Source organism: Platichthys flesus, chromosome 9, assembly GCF_949316205.1.
Source record: "Platichthys flesus chromosome 9, fPlaFle2.1, whole genome shotgun sequence".
In the NCBI taxonomy this organism is placed as follows: Eukaryota; Metazoa; Chordata; class Actinopteri; order Pleuronectiformes; family Pleuronectidae; genus Platichthys; species Platichthys flesus.
Window position 1 is genome coordinate 1316604 of NC_084953.1, and position 21437 is coordinate 1338040.

The window sequence follows — 21437 nt, forward strand, 5'->3', positions numbered from 1 at the left end:
ATTATATTATATATTAATATATCATATAACATTAGCATATTCCATTTTCGGCTTATTGCTATGTGTTGTGTCGACACTGAAATAAAAGTCACATATTGAAGCTGTGTGTCAGAGAGAGAGAGAGCGAGAGAGAGCCCACCTAGTGAACATCTTTTGATTTTCAAAGGCCTATTATTAATGTAAAAATAGAGAGAGGCTGTGGCGTTAGTTCAGTAGTAGGTGTGGCAGTGTACCAGAGCATCAACAATACAGCTGTCTGAGTACCAACCCTTTCTTTATTGACTTTAATAAATAACTTTAGTGACGTGATGTTATTTGTTCGCCTGTCAGATAGACCAGGCAGGTCCACAGCTTGGTATGAATCCTGGAACAATGACACAGCAGTGTGTGAAATACGTTGATGAACTGTTGCCAGCATCACGTTTGCTGCGCTGCTGCCACTTCTACCCCAATCTGTTTCCATGTGGTTTGTCTTTAATGATGACGACTGATCACTTGATGATTGATCAGTTGTTGATGATCAGTTGTACATTAAGTCCCCCCCCCACACACACACACACACACAGAGGAGGGAGGGGCCATGGTGCAGACCATAACAAAGATCCTCCACCAACAGACTGAGGAACAGAATCTATCCCAGAGCCATGACCTTCATCACACTCCTCCGTGCCCAAACACATCATATTCTGTCAAACCCACTTTCAGAGTGCACTCCTCACACACATCAAGGACTATGAAGGAAACACACACACACACACACACACACACACACACACACATATCAAGGGCTGTGATTAACACACTCACACACCTTCCTTCCTCAGGGACTGAACCCCGCAGACAGATCTTGTTTTTTACTGTAAAAATGTTTATTTCTTATCTTCTGTTTGTAGGTTGTTGCTGATGCTGCTACTATCGTTGTTTTCAAACTATATTTCTCCACATTTTGACACCTATATATAGCTATCATGCAAAGAGAAGACTATTAGAAATTAATTGTACAATGATGACAATAAAGATGTTGGTCAAGGTGTAAATTGTTCTTTCATTGCAATGTTGGTAAAACTATATCATGATGTATAAAATACAAAATGTGTAGTGTTTTACTTATGTTTAAATTGAATTTAACCCAATAATACTGGATTATTTTTCGATATATAGTATACTTCAAATAACTGGATGGTGTAATATCATATAATTATTATTTACAAATATTGATTTAATATTTTTTTAAGCTGCTGCATCAAGATGTATAAACAAACAGGTTACCAGTTTCACAACCCTCCAGATGATAAATGACAAGAAGCGATTGTGACATGTGATCATTTTAAAAAAAGCTTTTCATTTATTTAGAGTTCTGAGAAACATGAAATCAAAACTTTGAACGAAATATTCTGCTACTCAGAGAAAGTCTGTTAAACTCTATAATTAAGCCATATCGAATACATTGATATATATATATATATAAATACTTAAATGAAACTGAGGGAAATTTAGCTCTATGTTTCAGGCTTTTTGTTTTTGGTGCACAATCCTGAAGAGGTTAACAGTGACGAAGTTAAAATGGGTGTGTTTAGGTGTGTTGTCGTGTGTTGTCGTGTGTTGTCGTGTGTTGACGTGTTTTCCTCTTTGACAAAAGAGAGACTGACAGTTTGAATGATCACGCTGTAAAAATGGAAACACACCCAATCACTGAGATATTCAGACATGTATCAGTCATACAGGCGTTCATCACCTGTAGAGTATATAAAGTGCCTCCGTGTTGATGAGAGGTCGTATAAGGAATCTACTGAACTTACCTGTTCATCATGATGAAGCTGCTTCTTTCTCTGACTCTCATCTGGGCGCTCTCCAGCACAGGTAACTAATTACTATTTTTAATAATATATTATTATTTATCATATTGTATTATTAATATCCTTGAAAATATAAGGAGGCTTATCAGAGGAGAAATTCATAAGTTACAGTACAGCAGTACAAGAAACAGTCTAAACAGGTAGGAAGCAGATTAAATAATTTAGACTCATGTATGAAGTGTCTATTCATATTTAAATTACAACCCATATGTCTGAAACTCCTTTTGAACAGTGAGAAGATTTTTGAGCCTTTATGAACCACAATTTAGATCAGATCAACATATCACTGATTATTTTTCTCCACATTGCAGGTGAAGCACTTGTGTGTGAAACTTGTACAGATGTTACCTGTTCAACCACAGCAGCAGTTACATGTCCCACAGGCACGATGTGTATCACAGCTTCTATTCAAGGTAAACTACAAGTTACTCTCCAGTGAAATACATGTACTGCAAAGTGACGTGTGCTTTCCATCACCATTAACAAACTGCACTTTGACTCTGCAGCCGTTTCATCTGGGACTCCTGGACAGCAAATCTACAAGGCCTGTGCCCCCCCCTCCCTGTGTCCAGCCACAGGCTCTTCTACATTTTCAGTGAACTTGGGTGTTTCGAGTGCACTTGCAAGTGCTACATGCTGCAACACAGACAACTGCAACTCCAACACTCCTCCTTGTAAGTAGATGTAGATGACTCTTATTAATCTGCATCCATCTCCTGACATGTTCTGTTTTTAATCCATAACACTTCCATCTTCTCTCTTCCTCTAATAAACAGCATCATTTTTTGTCTGTTTCAGTCCCTGTGGTTCCAGCAGATAACAGTCTACAGTGTCACTTCTGTAACCCCATGACCTCTGATTGCAGCTCTTCAGTACAATGTAGGGGAACAGAGGATCTCTGCTTTCAAGCCAGTGGTAAGTCTTCTTCTTATATACTTCATTTAAACAAAGATTACTTCAAATTTATTCTACTACATTTAAGTATTTGCTAAATATTCAAACTAAAGAGTGAAGAGTTAAGATATATTTACTCACGTACAAAACATTTAAAGCACTTTAATTAAATCTGTATCATCTGTGTTTCTCTGTTTTTATGATCCTTAACATTAGGAGATTCAAAACTTGCTTTTTGATGCATTATGTCTTTTTATGCAATATTTACTCTCTCATCATTTTAAGATTATCATAATGATTATATTTAAAGTGCACTGATGAGATAAAGTATTTAAAATTTGTTTAATATTGACCAATTGACAAAACTATTAATTATTTCTCAGTTAATCTGTTTGTTATTTTCCATCACAATTTCCTGGTCCTCAGCTTGATTATAAAAGTCTTTTGTTTTGTCCAGTGAGACATAGAAAAGCAGATAATTCCAACATTTGACAAGTTTGAACAGTCTTGGCTCCTTTAATTCCAAAATCAGGCTGACACACAGTGTTCTACTGCCCTCTGCTGGTTGAAAGCTTCAGGCCTGTATCACCTCTGAAAACAACCAGTATAGTTGAAGGGTGTGGTGGGATTGGATCACACGTATTCTCTGTTGCACACGTGAGAACATAAAACAGTGACATCAGTGATGTCACGAGGTCCTGGAGTACACGTGTACATGTCAGTAATAAGGTGCGATGTTAAAATACTGCACTACTGTAACATGGCACAAACTAATGTTAAATTACTGTCATCAAAATACATTTCCTCGTGAATTCAAGTTATTCTTAAAGTGAAAAATTCTCTCTGAAATTATCCAACTAACAAACCTACGATTGTGTTTCATCTTTAGTGACAAATACAGGCGGCACTTCTCCAGCTTTTGGCTGTGCATCTACAAATCTGTGTGCAGCTGCTGCCAGCCTGGGGTCACTGCCTTTCATGCAAAGTGTTGGTAACATTACCAGTGGACCAGCCTGTTGTGGGACTAGTTTGTGTAACACTCTCACTACAACAACAACAACCCCAACGACAACAACCACTACCCCAACTACAACCACCACTACTCCTACTATAACAACCACTACCCCAACTACAACAACCACTACACCAACTACAACAACCACTACTCCAACTACAACTACCACTACCCCAACTACAACAACAACTAGCCCAACTACAACAACCACTACCCCAACTACAACAACCACTACCCCAACTACAACAACCACTACCCCAACTACAACAACCACTACCCCAACTACCACTACCCCAACTACAACAACCACTACCCCAACTACAACAACCACTGCCCCAACTACAACTACCACTACCCCAACTACAACTACCAATACCCCAACTACAACAACCACTACCCCAACTACAACAACCACTACCCCAACTACAACAACCACTACCCCAACAACAACAACCACTTCTCCAACTACAACAACCACTAACCCAACTACAACAACCACTACCCCAACTACAACTACCACTACCCAAACTACAACAACCACTACCCCTACAACCATGGCCGTAAATATAACAACCACAACTCCAACTACAACAACCACTACCCCAACTACAACTACCACTACCCCAACTACAACAACCACTACCCCAACTACAACAACCACTACCCCAACTACAACAACCACTACCCCAACTACAACTACCACTACCCCAACTACAACAACCACTACCCCAACTACAACAACCACTACACCAACTACAACAACAACTAGCCCAACTACAACAACCACTACTCCAACCACTACCCCAACTACAACAACCACTACCCCAACTACAACAACCACTACCCCAACTACCACTACCCCAACTACACCAACTACTACCCCAACTACAACAACCACTACTCCTATAACCATGGCCGTGACAGCAACTACCACTACCCCAACTACAACAACAACTAGCCCAACTACAACAACCACTTCTCCAACAACCACTACCCCAACTACAACAACCACTACCCCAACAACAACAACCACTACCTTAACAACAACAACCACTTCTCCAACTACAACAACCACTACTCCAACAACAACAACCACGACCCCAACTACAACAACCACTACCCCAACTACAACAACCACGACCCCAACTACAACAACCACTACTCCTATAACCATGGCCATACCAGCAACAACCACTACCCCAACTACAACAACCAATACCCCAACTACAACAACCACTACTCCAACAACAACAACCACTACCCCAACTACAACAACCACTACCAAACCTACAACAACGACTACCCCGCCTACAACAATGACTACCCCAACTACAACAACCACTACACCAACTACAACAACCACTACCCCAACTACAACAACAACTAGCCCAACTACAACAACCACTACTCCAACAACAACAACAACCACTACCCCAACTACAACAACCACTACCCCGCCTACAACAACCACTACCCCAACTACAACAACCACTACCCCAACTACCACTACCCCAACTACACCAACCACTACCCCAACTACAACAACCACTACTCCTATAACCATGGCCGTGACAGCAACTACCACTACCCCAACTACAACAACAACTAGCCCAACTACAACAACCACTACTCCAACAACCACTACCCCAACTACAACAACCACTACCCCAACTACAACAACCTCTACTCCTATAACCATGGCCGTAACAGCAACTACCACTACCCCAACTACAACAACAACTAGCCTAACTACAACAACCACTACTTCAACAACAACAACCACTACCCCAACTACAACAACCACTATCCCAACAACAGCAACCACTACCCCAACAACAACTACCACTACCCCAACTACAACTACCACTACCCCAACTACAACCACCACAATACCAACTACAACAACCACTACCCCAACTACAACAACCACTACACCAACAACAACAACCACTACCCCAACTACAACAACCACTACCCAACCTACAACAACGACTACCCCGCCTACAACAATGACTACCCCAACTACAACAACCACTACACCAACTACAACAACCACTACCCCAACTACAACAACAACTAGCCCAACTACAACAACCACTACTCCAACAACAACAACAACCACTACCCCAACTACAACAACCACTACCCCGCCTACAACAACCACTACCCCAACTACAACAACCACTACCCCAACTACCACTACCCCAACTACACCAACCACTACCCCAACTACAACAACCACTACTCCTATAACCATGGCCGTGACAGCAACTACCACTACCCCAACTACAACAACAACTAGCCCAACTACAACAACCACTACTCCAACAACCACTACCCCAACTACAACAACCACTACCCCAACTACAACAACCTCTACTCCTATAACCATGGCCGTAACAGCAACTACCACTACCCCAACTACAACAACAACTAGCCTAACTACAACAACCACTACTCCAACAACAACAACCACTACCCCAACTACAACAACCACTATCCCAACAACAGCAACCACTACCCCAACAACAACTACCACTACCCCAACTACAACTACCACTACCCCAACTACAACCACCACAATACCAACTACAACAACCACTACCCCAACTACAACAACCACTACACCAACTACAACAACCACTACCCCAACTACAACTACCACTACCCCAACTACAACAACCACTACCCCAACTACAACAACCACTACCCCAACTACAACTACCACTACACCAACTACAACAACCACTACCCCAACTACAACTACCACTACCCCAACTACAACAACCACTACCCCAACTACCACTACCCCAACTACAACAACCACTACCCCAACTACAACTACAACTACCACTACCCCAACTACAACTACCACTACCCCAACTACAACTACCACTACCCCAACTACAACAACCACTACCCCAACTACAACAACCACGACCCCAACTACAACAACCACTATCCCAACAACAGCAACCACTACCCCAACAACAACTACCACTACCCCAACAACAACTACCACTACCCCAACTACAACCACCACAATACCAACTACAACAACCACTACCCCAACTACAACAACCACTACACCAACTACAACAACCACTACCCCAACTACAACTACCACTACCCCAACTACAACAACCACTACCCCAACTACAACAACCACTACCCCAACTACAACTACCACTACACCAACTACAACAACCACTACCCCAACTACAACAACCACTACCCCAACTACAACAACCACTACCCCAACTACATCAACCACTACCCCAACTACAACTACCACTACACCAACTACAACAACCACTACCCCAACTACAACTACCACTACCCCAACTACAACAACCACTACCCCAACTACAATTACCACTACCCCAACGACAACAACCACTACCCCAACTACAACAACCACTACTCCAACAACAACAACCACTACCCCAACTACAACAACCACTACCCCAACTACAACAACCACTACCCCAACTACAACAACCACTACCCCAACTACCACTACCCCAACTACAACAACCACTACCCCAACTACAACAACCACTGCCCCAACTACCACTACCCCAACTACAACAACCACTACCCCAACTACCACTACCCCAACGACAACAACCACTACCCCAACAACAACAACCACTACCCCAACTACAACAACCACTACCCCAACTACAACAACCACTACCCCAACTACAACAACCACTACCCCAACTACCACTACTCCAACTACATCTACAACTACCACTACCCCAACAACAACAACAACCACGACCCCAACTACAACTACCACTACCCCAACTACAACAACCACTACCCCAACTACAACAACCACGACCCCAACTACAACAACCACTATCCCAACAACAGCAACCACTACCCCAACAACAACTACCACTACCCCAACTACAACTACCACTACCCCAACTACAACCACCACAATACCAACTACAACAACCACTACCCCAACTACAACAACCACTACACCAACTACAACAACCACTACCCCAACTACAACTACCACTACCCCAACTACAACAACCACTACCCCAACTACAACAACCACTACCCCAACTACAACTACCACTACACCAACTACAACAACCACTACCCCAACTACAACTACCACTACCCCAACTACAAAAACCACTACCCCAACTACATCAACCACTACCCCAACTACAACTACCACTACACCAACTACAACAACCACTACCCCAACTACAACTACCACTACCCCAACTACAACAACCACTACCCCAACTACAATTACCACTACCCCAACGACAACAACCACTACCCCAACTACAACAACTACTACTCCAACAACAACCACTACCCCAACTACAACAACCACTACCCCAACTACAACAACCACTACCCCAACTACAACAACCACTACCCCAACTACCACTACCCCAACTACAACAACCACTACCCCAACTACCACTACCCCAACGACAACAACCACTACCCCAACTACAACAACCACTACTCCAACAACAACAACCACTACCCCAACTACAACAACCACTACCCCAACTACAACAACCACTACCCCAACTACAACAACCACTACCCCAACTACCACTACCCCAACTACAACAACCACTACCCCAACTACAACAACCACTGCCCCAACTACAACTACAACTACCACTACCCCAACTACAACTACCACTACCCCAACTACAACAACCACTACCCCAACTACATCAACCACTACCCCAACTACAACTACCACTGCACCAACTACAACAACCACTACCCCAACTACAACTACCACTACCCCAACTACAACAACCACTACCCCAACTACAACTACCACTACCCCAACGACAACAACCACTACCCCAACTACAACAACCACTACTCCAACAACAACAACCACTACCCCAACTACAACAACCACTACCCCAACTACAACAACCACTACCCCAACTACAACAACCACTACCCCAACTACCACTACTCCAACTACATCTACAACTACCACTACCCCAACAACAACAACAACCACGACCCCAACTACAACTACCACTACCCCAACTACAACAACCACTACCCCAACTACAACAACCACGACCCCAACTACAACAACCACTATCCCAACAACAGCAACCACTACCCCAACAACAACTACCACTACCCCAACTACAACTACCACTACCCCAACTACAACCACCACAATACCAACTACAACAACCACTACCCCAACTACAACAACCACTACACCAACTACAACAACCACTACCCCAACTACAACTACCACTACCCCAACTACAACAACCACTACCCCAACTACAACAACCACTACCCCAACTACAACTACCACTACACCAACTACAACAACCACTACCCCAACTACAACTACCACTACCCCAACTACAAAAACCACTACCCCAACTACATCAACCACTACCCCAACTACAACTACCACTACACCAACTACAACAACCACTACCCCAACTACAACTACCACTACCCCAACTACAACAACCACTACCCCAACTACAATTACCACTACCCCAACGACAACAACCACTACCCCAACTACAACAACTACTACTCCAACAACAACCACTACCCCAACTACAACAACCACTACCCCAACTACAACAACCACTACCCCAACTACAACAACCACTACCCCAACTACCACTACCCCAACTACAACAACCACTACCCCAACTACAACAACCACTGCCCCAACTACAACTACAACTACCACTACCCCAACTACAACTACCACTACCCCAACTACAACTACCACTACCCCAACTACAACAACCACTTTACCAACGACAACAACCACTACCCCAACTACAACAACCACTTCCCCTACAACCATGGCAGTATCAACAACTACCACTACCCCAACAACAACAATCACTACTCCAACTACAACAACAACTACACAAAGTACAACAACCACGACCCCAACTACAACAACCACTACCCCAACTACAACAACCACGACCCCAACTACAACAACCACTCCCCCAACTACAACAACCACGACCCCAACAACAACAACAACTACTCCTATAACCATGGCCATAACAGCAACAACCACTACCCCAACTACAACAACCACTACCCCAACTACAACAACCACTTCCCCTACAACCATGGCAGTATCAACAACTACCACTACTCCAACAACAACAATCACTACTCCAACTACAACAACAACTACACAAAGTACAACAACCACGACCCCAACTACAACAACCACTACCCCAACTACAACAACCACGACCCCAACTACAACAACCACTACCCCAACTACAACAACCACAACCCCAACAACAACAACAACTACTCCTACAACCATGGCCATAACAGCAACAACCACTACCCCAACTACAACAACCAATACCCCAACTACAACAACCACTACCCCAACAACAACAACCACTACCTTAACAACAACAACCACTTCTCCAACTACAACAACCACTGCCCCAACTACAACAACCACTATCCCAACTACAACTACCACTACCCCAACTACAACAACCACTACCCCAACTACAACTACCACTACTCCAACTACAACAACCACTACCCCAACTACAACAACCACTACACCACCAACAACAACAACCACTACCCCAACAACAACAACAACCACTTCTCCAACTACAACTACCACTACCCCAACTACAACAACCACTACCCCAACTACAACAACCACTACCCCAACAACAACAACCACTACCCCAACTACAACAACCACTACCCCAACTACAACTACCACTTCCCCAACTACAACAACCACTACCCCAACTACAACTACCACTACCCCAAGTACAACAACCAATACCCCAACTACAACAACCACTACACCAACTACAACAACCACTACCCCAACTACAACAACCAATACCCCAACAACAACAACAACAACCACTACCCCAACAACAACAACCAGTCCTCCAACTACAACAACCACTACCCCAACTACAACAACCACTTCCCCAACTACAACTACCACTTCTCCAACTACAACAACCACTACCCCAACTACAACAACCACTACCCCAACTACAACAACCACTACCCCAACTACAACAACCACTACCCCAACTACAACTACCACTACCCCAACTACAACAACCACTACCCCAACTACAACAACCACTGCGCCAACTACAACAACCACTACCCCAACTACAACAACCACTACCCCAACTACAACAACCACTACCCCAACTACAACTACCACTACCCCAACTACAACTACCACTAGCCCAACTACAACAACCACTGCCCCAACAACCACTACCCCAACTACAACAACCACTACCCCAACAACAACAGCCACTAATCCAACTACAACTACCACTTTCCCAACTACAACAACCCCAACTACAACAACTACTACCCCTACAACAAAAATCACTACCCAAACAACCACGACCACAACCCCAACTACAATAACCACTACCCCAACTATAACTACCACTATCCCAACTACAACAACCACTACAACAACCACTAGCCCAACTACAACTACCCCAACTTCAACTACTACTACCCCAACTACAACTACCACTCCCCCAACAACAACCACTACGCCAACTACAACAACAATTACCCAAACTACAACAACCACTTCCCCAACTACAACTACCACTTTCCCGACTACAACAACCACTACCCCAACAACAACAACCACTACCCCAACAACAACAACAACCACGACCCCAACTACAACAACCACTACTCCAACTACAACAACAACTACCCCAACTACAACAACAACGACCCCAACTACAACAACCACTACCTCAACTACAACAACCACGACCCCAACAACAACAACCACTACTCCTACAACCATGGCCGTAACAGCAACTACTATTACCCCAAAAACAACAACCACTACTCCAACTACAACAACCAATACCCCAACTACAACAACCACTACCCCAACAACAACAACCACTACCTTAACAACAACAACCACTTCTCCAACTACAACAACCACTACCCCAACTACAACAACCACTATCCCAAATACAACTACCACTACCCCAACTACAACAACCACTACCCCAACTACAACTACCACTACTCCAACTACAACAACCACTACCCCAACTACAACAACCACTACACCACCAACAACAACAACCACTACCCCAACAACAACAACAACCACTTCTCCAACTACAACTACCACTACCCCAACTACAACAACCACTACCCCAACTACAACAACCACTACCCCAACAACAACAACCACTACCCAAACTACAACAACCACTACCCCAACTACAACTACCACTACCCCAACTACAACAACCACTACCCCAACTACAACTACCACTACCCCAACTACAACAACCAATACCCCAACTACAACAACCACTACACCAACTACAACAACCACTACCCCAACTACAACAACCACTACCCCAACTACAACTACCACTACCCCAACTACAACAACCACTACCCCAACTACAACAACCACTGCGCCAACTACAACAACCACTACACCAACTACAACAACCACTGCCCCAACAACAACAATAACCCCAACAACCACTTCCCCAACTACAACAACCACTACCCCAACAACAACAGCCACTAACCCAACTACAACTACCACTTTCCCAACTACAACAACCCCAACTACAACAATTACTACCCCTACAACAAAAATCACTACCCAAACAACCACGGCCACAACCCCAACTACAACAACCACTATCCCAACTACAACTACCACTACCCCAACTACAACAACCACTACAACAACCACTAGCCCAACTACAACTACCCCAACTTCAACTACTACTACCCCAACTACAACTACCACTCCCCCAACAACAACCACTACGCCAACTACAACAACAACTACCCAAACTACAACAACCACTATCCCAACTACAACTACCACTTTCCCGACTACAACAACCACTACCCCAACAACAACAACCACTACCCCAACAACAACAACAACCACTACCCCTACTACAACAACCACAACCCCGACTACAACAGCAACAACAACTACCCCAACTACAACAACCACTTTCCCAACTACAACAACCTTTACCCCAGCCACAACAACAACAACCACTACCCTTACTACAACAACCACAACCCCGACTACAACAACCACTACACCAACTACCCCAACTACAACAACCACTAGCCCAACTACAACAACCTTTACCCCAACCACAACAACAACAACCACAACCCCGACTACGACAACCACTACCCCACCTACAACAACCACTACTCCAACTACAACAACAACTACCCAAACTACAACAACCACGACCCCAACTACAACCACTACGCCAACTACAACAACAACTACCCAAACTACAACAACCACTACCCCAACTACAACTACCACTTTCCCGACTACAACAACCACTACCCCAACAACAACAACCACTACCCCAACTACAACTACCACTTTCCCGACTACAACAACCACTACCCCAACAACAACAACCACTACCCCAACAACAACAACAACCACTACCCCTACTACAACAACCACAACCCCGATTACAACAGCAACAACAACTACCCCAACTACAACAACCACTTTCCCAACTACAACAACCTTTACCCCAACCACAACAACAACAACCACAACCCCGACTACAACAACCACTACACCAACTACCCCAACTACAACAACCACTAGCCCAACTACAACAACATTTACCCCAACCACAACAACAACAACCACAACCCCGACTACGACAACCACTACCCCAACTACAACAACCACTACTCCAACTATATCAACCACTACCCCAACTACAACAACCACGACCCCAACTACAACAACCACTACTCCAACTACAACAACAACTACCCCAACTACAACAACAACGACCCCAACTACAACAACCACTACCCCAACTACAACAACCACGACCCCAACAACAACAACCACTACTCCTATAACCATGGCCGTAACAGCAACTACTATTACCCCAAAAACAACAACCACTACTCCAACTACAACAACCACTACCCTAACTGCAACAACCACTACCCCTGCAACAATAACCACTACTCCAACTACAACAACAACTTCCCCAACAACAACAACCACTGACCAAACAACAACAACCACTACACCAACTACCACTACTCCAACTACAACAACCACAAAGCCAACTACAACAACCACTACCCCAACTAAAACAACCACTACCCCAACAACAACAACCACTTCCCCAACTACAACAACCACTACCCCAAAAACAACAACCACTGCCCCAACTACAGGAACAACTGCCACAACTACTACTGCCAGTGATGCGTGTTGTGTCAGAATGGGAATGCTGCATCTGCTGATTGGACTCCTCATTTTCATACTATTTTAGATTTCAAAACAAAAGTGGATGAACCTTTGAATCCACTAGAAGGACTCTGAGAGAACCCTTAGAAGTCTTTGGTGTACTTGCTGCCATCTTTGATTGATGGTTACACAGATTATAAAATTCCTATTTAGTCCAAAGGGGATAGGGTCTGGGTGAAGTTAAAGTGAGCTAAGACAGCACCAATGATATAGACAGATGCACACAAAACTTCAACTTTTGTTCAATTTATTAGCTTTAATTTAAGTGAACATAAATTGCCTCACGGAAACATACTCACTTGGGATTTCATCACAAATCTCTGTTTATTTTTTGAAGTGGACTGAATACTGTTAAACATGTGGTCTTATTTAACTTTTTTTGGCAACTTGTACAACTATGATACCTTATTTAAAAAAGTTATATTATTAAATTGTGGCATAAATGAAAGTCAAACTTCAGGAAATGTGTTCAATACCTTAACCATTTAAAAAATGTAAAGCTTTATTTCATGCGTCAAGTGAAAGTTTTTCTTAATTTTTTCAATATTTAATATTATTTTAATTTCATATATTTATGCCAATGTGAATCAGTACAGGAGCGAGATGATAATCAAATAAATACCATTGTTTCTTTTAATTCTCTTAATTAATTTATTAATTTATTACTTTTCTTCAGACTTTTTCCTTAAAATGTAAGAAAAAACTTGTTGTCGTTACTCTTGTGTATATGACACAAATTTCTTTCACGTTAGATTAAGGCCACAAAAGAAGGGAATGATGATAAATGTGTGTTATTACACAAAAGAAGAAAAATATTTACTGCATTGTATGTTGTAATCATTCATTAAACTACTTAAAAAAACAACTTCATTACTGCTGTCAATCTTCCTCCTGATTAAATCATATCGGGGCCAGCTTCATCAAATAACCCTTTTTAATTTCTCCCATCTGCTTTAGTAGAGAAACCTTTTCCATTCTAGATATGGAAATAAATACATAATTCGAATACATGTATTCGAGAACGTTAATTTGTTTTTTTTAATATGACAGAAGCAGGATGTCTCACATGCTTCTTCTTGTGTGGGTGGAGCTGGAGTTACGCCCCAACAGGGCTCAGACAAAGACTGGCAGTATAGCAAAAGTTTTCTAATAATTATTCAATGATGATAAATGGTTTTGGTACAGGATGTCTCGAGGTATGAAATAAAAAGCCTGCTTTGTTTTGCTGGTGGGATGGTAATGCCGGTTCTCTCTGAGGTACGCAGGATCAAAGAAGTGTTGAAACTTAACCCCACGGCGGTGGAAATATAAATATATATTTTTCGGACCTGATTACCGTAAATCCTTGCAGGAAATGTGACCTGATCACAGACAACGACAATACTTTGCTGTTGTAGGTCATAAAGAAGTTACAATTTTAAGATGAGACCATTTCATAACCTGTGTAGTAAACTTTAAGCTCAGCATGTTCTGAGTCCCCCCTTATATTACAGAGCTACTAACTCCCTTTGCTCTGAACTGTTATCTAAGTTCTTGCACCCAACACTTTCTAGTAGTTCCTAAATCAAGGCTTGTAACCAAGGATGAGTGGACCTCTGTCACCAGGACCTCATGAGTCTAAGGTTCCTTACCTGATTCAGAATCAGAATCAGAATCGGAATCAGAATAAGAATTATTTTATTTGCCAAGTAGGTTTGCACATACAGGAAATTGCTTTGGTGTCGTTCGTTGGTGCACTCAACATAAAACAACAATATAAAAACAACAATATAGAACAAAATATATTCAGTATCAGAGTTATGGGGACGTGCAGTGCTAAGGTGCACCCTCTAATTAATATTTTAATTTTTCCTATCAGAAGCTTTGCACACGAATCCATTTGTCATATCTGAACTCAGCCACTCACCTCCTGCTCTGCACTTCCTCGTTCCACAGAGCCCTTCACAAAAACAGAGGTAGCTGATTATTATAAGCAGTCGGGAGGCAGTCACCATCTGTTCGTTTAAAAGTAAGCTCAAAACCTTCCTTTTTGATAAAGCTTATAGTTAGAGCTAATTAGTGCGCCAGAACGTTACTTGTTCTATTTTATGACACATGACACACGGAGCTTCTCTTTCCAGCTTCTGCTTCCTCTTCTCCATCCCTATCCCCCTTCCCCGGAATCCCTTTGCTTTATCACCCGCAGATCCAGGGCCTCTGTGGCCGCACCATGGATTACGGTTTGTGGATCGCGCAGCGGGGGTTGCGGTGTTGGATCCAGTGTGGCGGATTCTGAATCATGTGGGCTGATCGTGGTGGCGGACCCTGTGTCGCGTTGGCATTGGGCACGGGCGGTGGACCAGGGCCGCGGTGGTGGCTTGTGATGGGTCCTGGTGGGTGGCGGTGGACGGTGACTGAGGACTGGAGTGGCGTCTGGTCTGGATGGTGGATCGTGGTCTAGATGGTTGCTGAGCATGGACTGTGCTTGCAGCGGGACTGCTTGGCATGTCATGTTGGGGTTGTCCTTCGGGATGTCTACCCTCATCAAATGCTGCTAGAGACTTTGTTTATTGATGATGTTCTCCTGCACGTGGCATCTATTGCACTTCTGTCCGTCCTGGGAGAGGGATCCCTCACATGTGGCTCTCTCTGAGGTTTCTACATATTTTTACCCTGTTAAAAGGTTTTTTTGTAGTTTTTCCTTACTCTTGCTGAGGGTTAAGGACGGATGTCACACCCTGTTAAAGCCCTATGAGATGAATTGTAATTTGTGAATATGGGCTATACAAATACAATTTTATTGATTGATTGATAAAGATCAGTAAGATATACTATGGGCTGCATTTTGAGTGCCAGCAGGGAGCAGAAATCCTGTTTCATATACATTTCACATGCTTTAGCAATCAGCGCGACACAAAGATGTTCCCTATAAAACAGCATTAAAGTAAAATGATTGCAACAAAGTAAAAAGATTAGACAGACACATAGCTTCACATCAACATCAATACTCTGAATAAAGAGCTTTAGGAGATGTAATGCTACATTAAACAGCTGCTTAAAATGCAGATGTGACTTTAAATACTCACGTCTCAGTTGATCACAGTAAATCTGTTAGTGCAGAATAATAATCTGTGTAACGTAGTCAAGTCAAATGGGTTGATGAGTGAAACAACTTTACATACCATTAGATATCTTACGTGGTGGAGCTAAATTCTCCAAACACACTCATCCTCAACTCCATCAACTCTAACGCTTTTCCCGTTGTTTTTTCATGTCGGTTCATGTCGGGTCATAACTCCGTACAGTCCCGTTAGCATCGCCTGCAGGCTAGCGGAGCTAAACAAGCCATGAACAGGTACCTGCTGTTGTGCAGTAGGAGTAGATTTGACGTTGGCTAATTACTAATAATCATGAAATATGATTATTAAAATAAAAATTATTTATTAAAAATAATCAAAAATTATAAAGCTATTAATTAAGAATAGTAAAACAATTAATTAGAAATGATACGGTTATCAATTAATAATAGTTAAAATAATTAATGAAAACAATAAAATTATCAATTAAGAATAATAAAATCTGTAATCATTGCTTATTGTCGCGGGGCACCACCCTGGTTACAGGGACAAACTAGTCAAACTATAGTTAGCTCAAGTGATAAAAGTTAAAATAATAATCTCAATATTTAATATTAATGTTTATATAATAAACAATGATGGGTTTTAACTTCGAGCACAGGCTATAGTAATCCAGCTGTATTCACATACATATGCACAAATAATCACAGAAATACGAAAACTTTAATTACAAAAGTATTTATTAAAAAGGGGAAATAAAGTTAATGTTATTTCAATGATTCTTCATTTAACAAACTCCAATATTTCAAAGATGGCAACAACAGCAGCAGCATTTATCACAATTAAGACCAGGCATGTGATACGGGGTATCTATGTGTGTGTGTGTGGTCGTGTGTGTGTCTGCCTGTCTATGTCTCTGTGTGTGTGTGTGTGTGTGTGTGCGTGTGTGTAAGAAAGAAAAGGGGGAGTGGCTATGGCGTAATGACGAGGTTACGTGGTGACAACCTCTGGCCGAATTCAAGGTGATGTTACATTCACGTACTTTCAAGATGGAGGTTGCCTAAGTGAAGCCACGTTGCGAAAAGCAAAATGGCTGCCGGTCACTGACCTTAACAAAGGGGATCTTTCAGACAAAGAGATTTCTTATCTCGTGGTGAGGCAGCTGTGGATTTGGAAAGAAAGTCTCTGAGCTCGGCCTGCGAGCAAGTTCCTGTGCGCGGCCTTTTCAAGTTAAAAACAAAAATAGTCTCTATCAAAGTAAGACGTCGACTGATTTAACGTCTGTAATTGCTCCTTAAAAATACCTCCGGATCAACTAACTGGAAAGGTCAGCTCTATCTTCAGGGAATTGGGAATGGGCTGATAAAAGTTAAAGTTGATCCTTTAGAGCTGGAACATCTGGGAGGCCCCGGAGGGCCCTGGTCGAAGTCCTCAGCAGGGAGAAAAAAAAGCAGCGATTATTGATGAGCAGCAGCATTTATTAACCTGTGGAGGCCCAGCCTCCTTGAGGTGCTGGTCATGGGATGATGCTGGCTTTTAGCCAATTGAGTGTCAGAGGTCAAAGGAGAGTGGGAGCGGCCAGGAGCAGAGCAGGGGTTTCTGGGGAGACCCCAGGGATTAAGTTACCACCAGAAGATAGAATCTCCATGCTGGATCTTAGAGGGAGACTTTAGCTGGCTTCATCTTGGCTCAAAGGCCACACTTTTACGACCCATTGTGTGTGGATCCCACCACATGGTTAGTTCTCTAGGGACTCTTGCCAAACACTGCTCATCACTACTAACACATAAATACAATACTAAACTTGACTTACCACAGATACGGGATCGCAGACGTCTTTAGCTTCTCTGTCAGGAGAACAAACTGAACATCAAACGGTATTATTCATCCGATATGTGAGTGAGACCTCTCCTCAGACACTCGGGTCGTGTTAACCTGTTAGCCTTTTAGCTTGTTAGCTCAGGTGAAGCCGAGCAGGCAACAGGCTCGGAGCTGGAGTCGCGTTTCGCATCATTTGAGTCCAGTTGTTAGGCAGATTTCATGGGGCACATCTGAAAGTGCCCCCCCCCCAACCCCCCCCCCCCCACCCCACCCCCCCACCCAATGTTAACAGACCAGAGAGGGACAGACCAGAGAGAGACAGAGCAAAGAGGGACATGGCAGAGAGGGACAGATGAGAGAGGGACAGAGCAGAGACGGACAGAGCAGAGAGGGACAGGGCAGAGAGAGACAGAGCAGAGAGGGACAGATGATAGAGGGACAGAGGAGAGAGGGACAGAGCAGAGACAGACAGAGCAGAGAGAGACAGATGAGAGAGGGACAGAGGAGAGAGGGACAGAGAGGGACAGAGCAGAGACGTACAGAGCAGAGAGGGACAGGGCAGAGAGGGACAGAGCAGAGAGGGACAGATGAGAGAGGGACAGAGCAGAGATGGACAGGGCAGAGAGGGACAGAGCAGAGACAGACAGAGCAGAGAGGGACAGAGCAGAGACGTACAGAGCAGAGAGGGACAGAGCAGAGGGACAGAGCAGAGAGGGACAGATGAGAGAGGGACAGAGCAGAGATGGACAGAGCAGAGAGGGACAGAGCAGAGAGGGACAGAGCAGAGAGGGACAGAGCAGAGAGGGACAGAGGAGAGAGGGACAGAGCAGAGATGGACAGAGCAGAGAGGGACAGAGCAGAGAGGGACAGAGCAGAGAGGGACGGCAAGAGAGAGCTTTTCACAGAGCAAGCACACAGACAGAAACACACACGAATCAAATGACTCCAAAACAAGACTATAATGCTTGTGAGTCAAGTTTATTCACACACACGTTCACGCTACTTTGCATATAAAATAAAATAAAAAATATTTTGCCACAAAGTAATGATGTATTGAGCTTTCTGCACTTCAACGCCATCTGAATCTGGCAGGGCAGCGCCCCACGTGCCCCTAATGTAGAAACGACACTGAGAAACTGTATATTGTTGTTTTATCCTTTTGTGGAGCAGAGATGCAGAAGGATTAGTCCATGTCTTTGTTACCATGCTTGACTATTGTAATTCCCTGTGATCAGGCCCCACCACTAAGCCTTCATCGCTCTGCAGCACGTGTCCAGACAGGAACATTCACATTTCTCCTGAATTTGCTTCACTGGCTTCCAAATTTTTTTTTTTTAAATGATTCTTCATGAGGGGCTTTGGTTGTATCGAGAACCATTTGCTTCTGAAGAACCTTTTTAACCAAATCATTTGCAAGGGTTCTTTGTTAGACTAAGGGTGTCATTAATAACTGTTTTTATTTAAAGAACGCTTTTGGAAGAAAGAGTTGTTCAAGGATTTCTCAAAACACGATTATTGTAAGGTCCAGAAACCTTCATTTAAATGTTCTTGACCTCTTAAATTTCCTTTTCAGTTTCTATTATTTCTCTGTGTGCACATGGCACTGCAGTCGCATGCCATTTTATGGGCAATGGCAGGAGAAGCTTTATTACCTACCTGAAGAAGAACATACTTTTTATTTCTAAAGGCCAGAGATATAAATAGAGAGGCTGTTCCATCAATTCAACAATAGGAGGTGTGGTAATGTTGCTAAAGAACAACAACAATACAGCACAACACACTATAGAGAACAACACGTTTATTTTTCTAAGCAATTGCTTCACTGACACGAATTTGAGGTCAACAGCACATATAAAAATAAATTATCTGGGCCTGAACTAATTCACAGCAGCCATCTTGACCTGGAGTCACATTCAGTCTCTGTAGAACAAGACCTTTGCAAATTGAAATGTCTGTTTGACCATTTCTTGTCACAATGTCTCCAGGTCTAATATCCTGGAAAACAGTTCAACCAAAGTTACACTGATTCTAAAAGAGAATAAAAACATTTTCATGGACATTAAACATAACAGAGCACTACAATATAGTTTTAAACTTCTGACTTATCTTCACATGAACCTTTGATGGAGACTATAGTGTTAGAATTAGCTGTGGACAGGACACCTGAGGATACAGCCATGAGCCATTATTACTCTGTGTGAAAACCTTTTTAAGCCATGGGGTTTTAATCTTTGTAAAACTATAAAGTCCACTTTTCCAAGTCGTTTTATTTCTGGGTGATGTCACAGCTGAGTGTGAGGACTATCCTCAACCACTTCTTGGGAGGTCGAAGCTAACTTTGTTCGACGTGTAGCAGTTGAGGTAAAACTGAATGAGTGAAGGTGAAGCTGAGTCTTCTGTCTCACACACGCTCAATGAGAATTAGTCATTTGAAT

At 43.1% G+C, this 21437-nt stretch overlaps 1 protein-coding gene across 1 annotated transcript; it reads left to right on the forward strand.

Moving 5' to 3' along the window:
- Positions 1-1808: 1808 nt before the first annotated feature.
- LOC133960772 (integumentary mucin C.1-like) lies at positions 1809-20250 on the forward strand. The gene is made up of 6 exons (XM_062395610.1): positions 1809-1860; positions 2168-2269; positions 2363-2530; positions 2655-2771; positions 3640-3886; positions 20238-20250. Exons 1-6 carry the CDS (start codon positions 1809-1811, stop codon positions 20248-20250), a joined length of 699 nt encoding a protein of 232 aa, XP_062251594.1.
- The last annotated feature ends 1187 nt before the right edge of the window (positions 20251-21437 follow it).

Bases quoted from the DNA above. Each gene is read 5' to 3' on its own strand.
- LOC133960772 (XM_062395610.1), top strand. From the start codon at position 1,809: ATGATGAAGCTGCTTCTTTCTCTGACTCTCATCTGGGCGCTCTCCAGC. The intron at 2,270-2,362 runs GTAAACTACAAG...TTGACTCTGCAG, and splicing joins TATCACAGCTTCTATTCAAG to CCGTTTCATCTGGGACTCCT. The intron at 2,772-3,639 runs GTAAGTCTTCTT...TTTCATCTTTAG, and splicing joins TCTCTGCTTTCAAGCCAGTG to TGACAAATACAGGCGGCACT.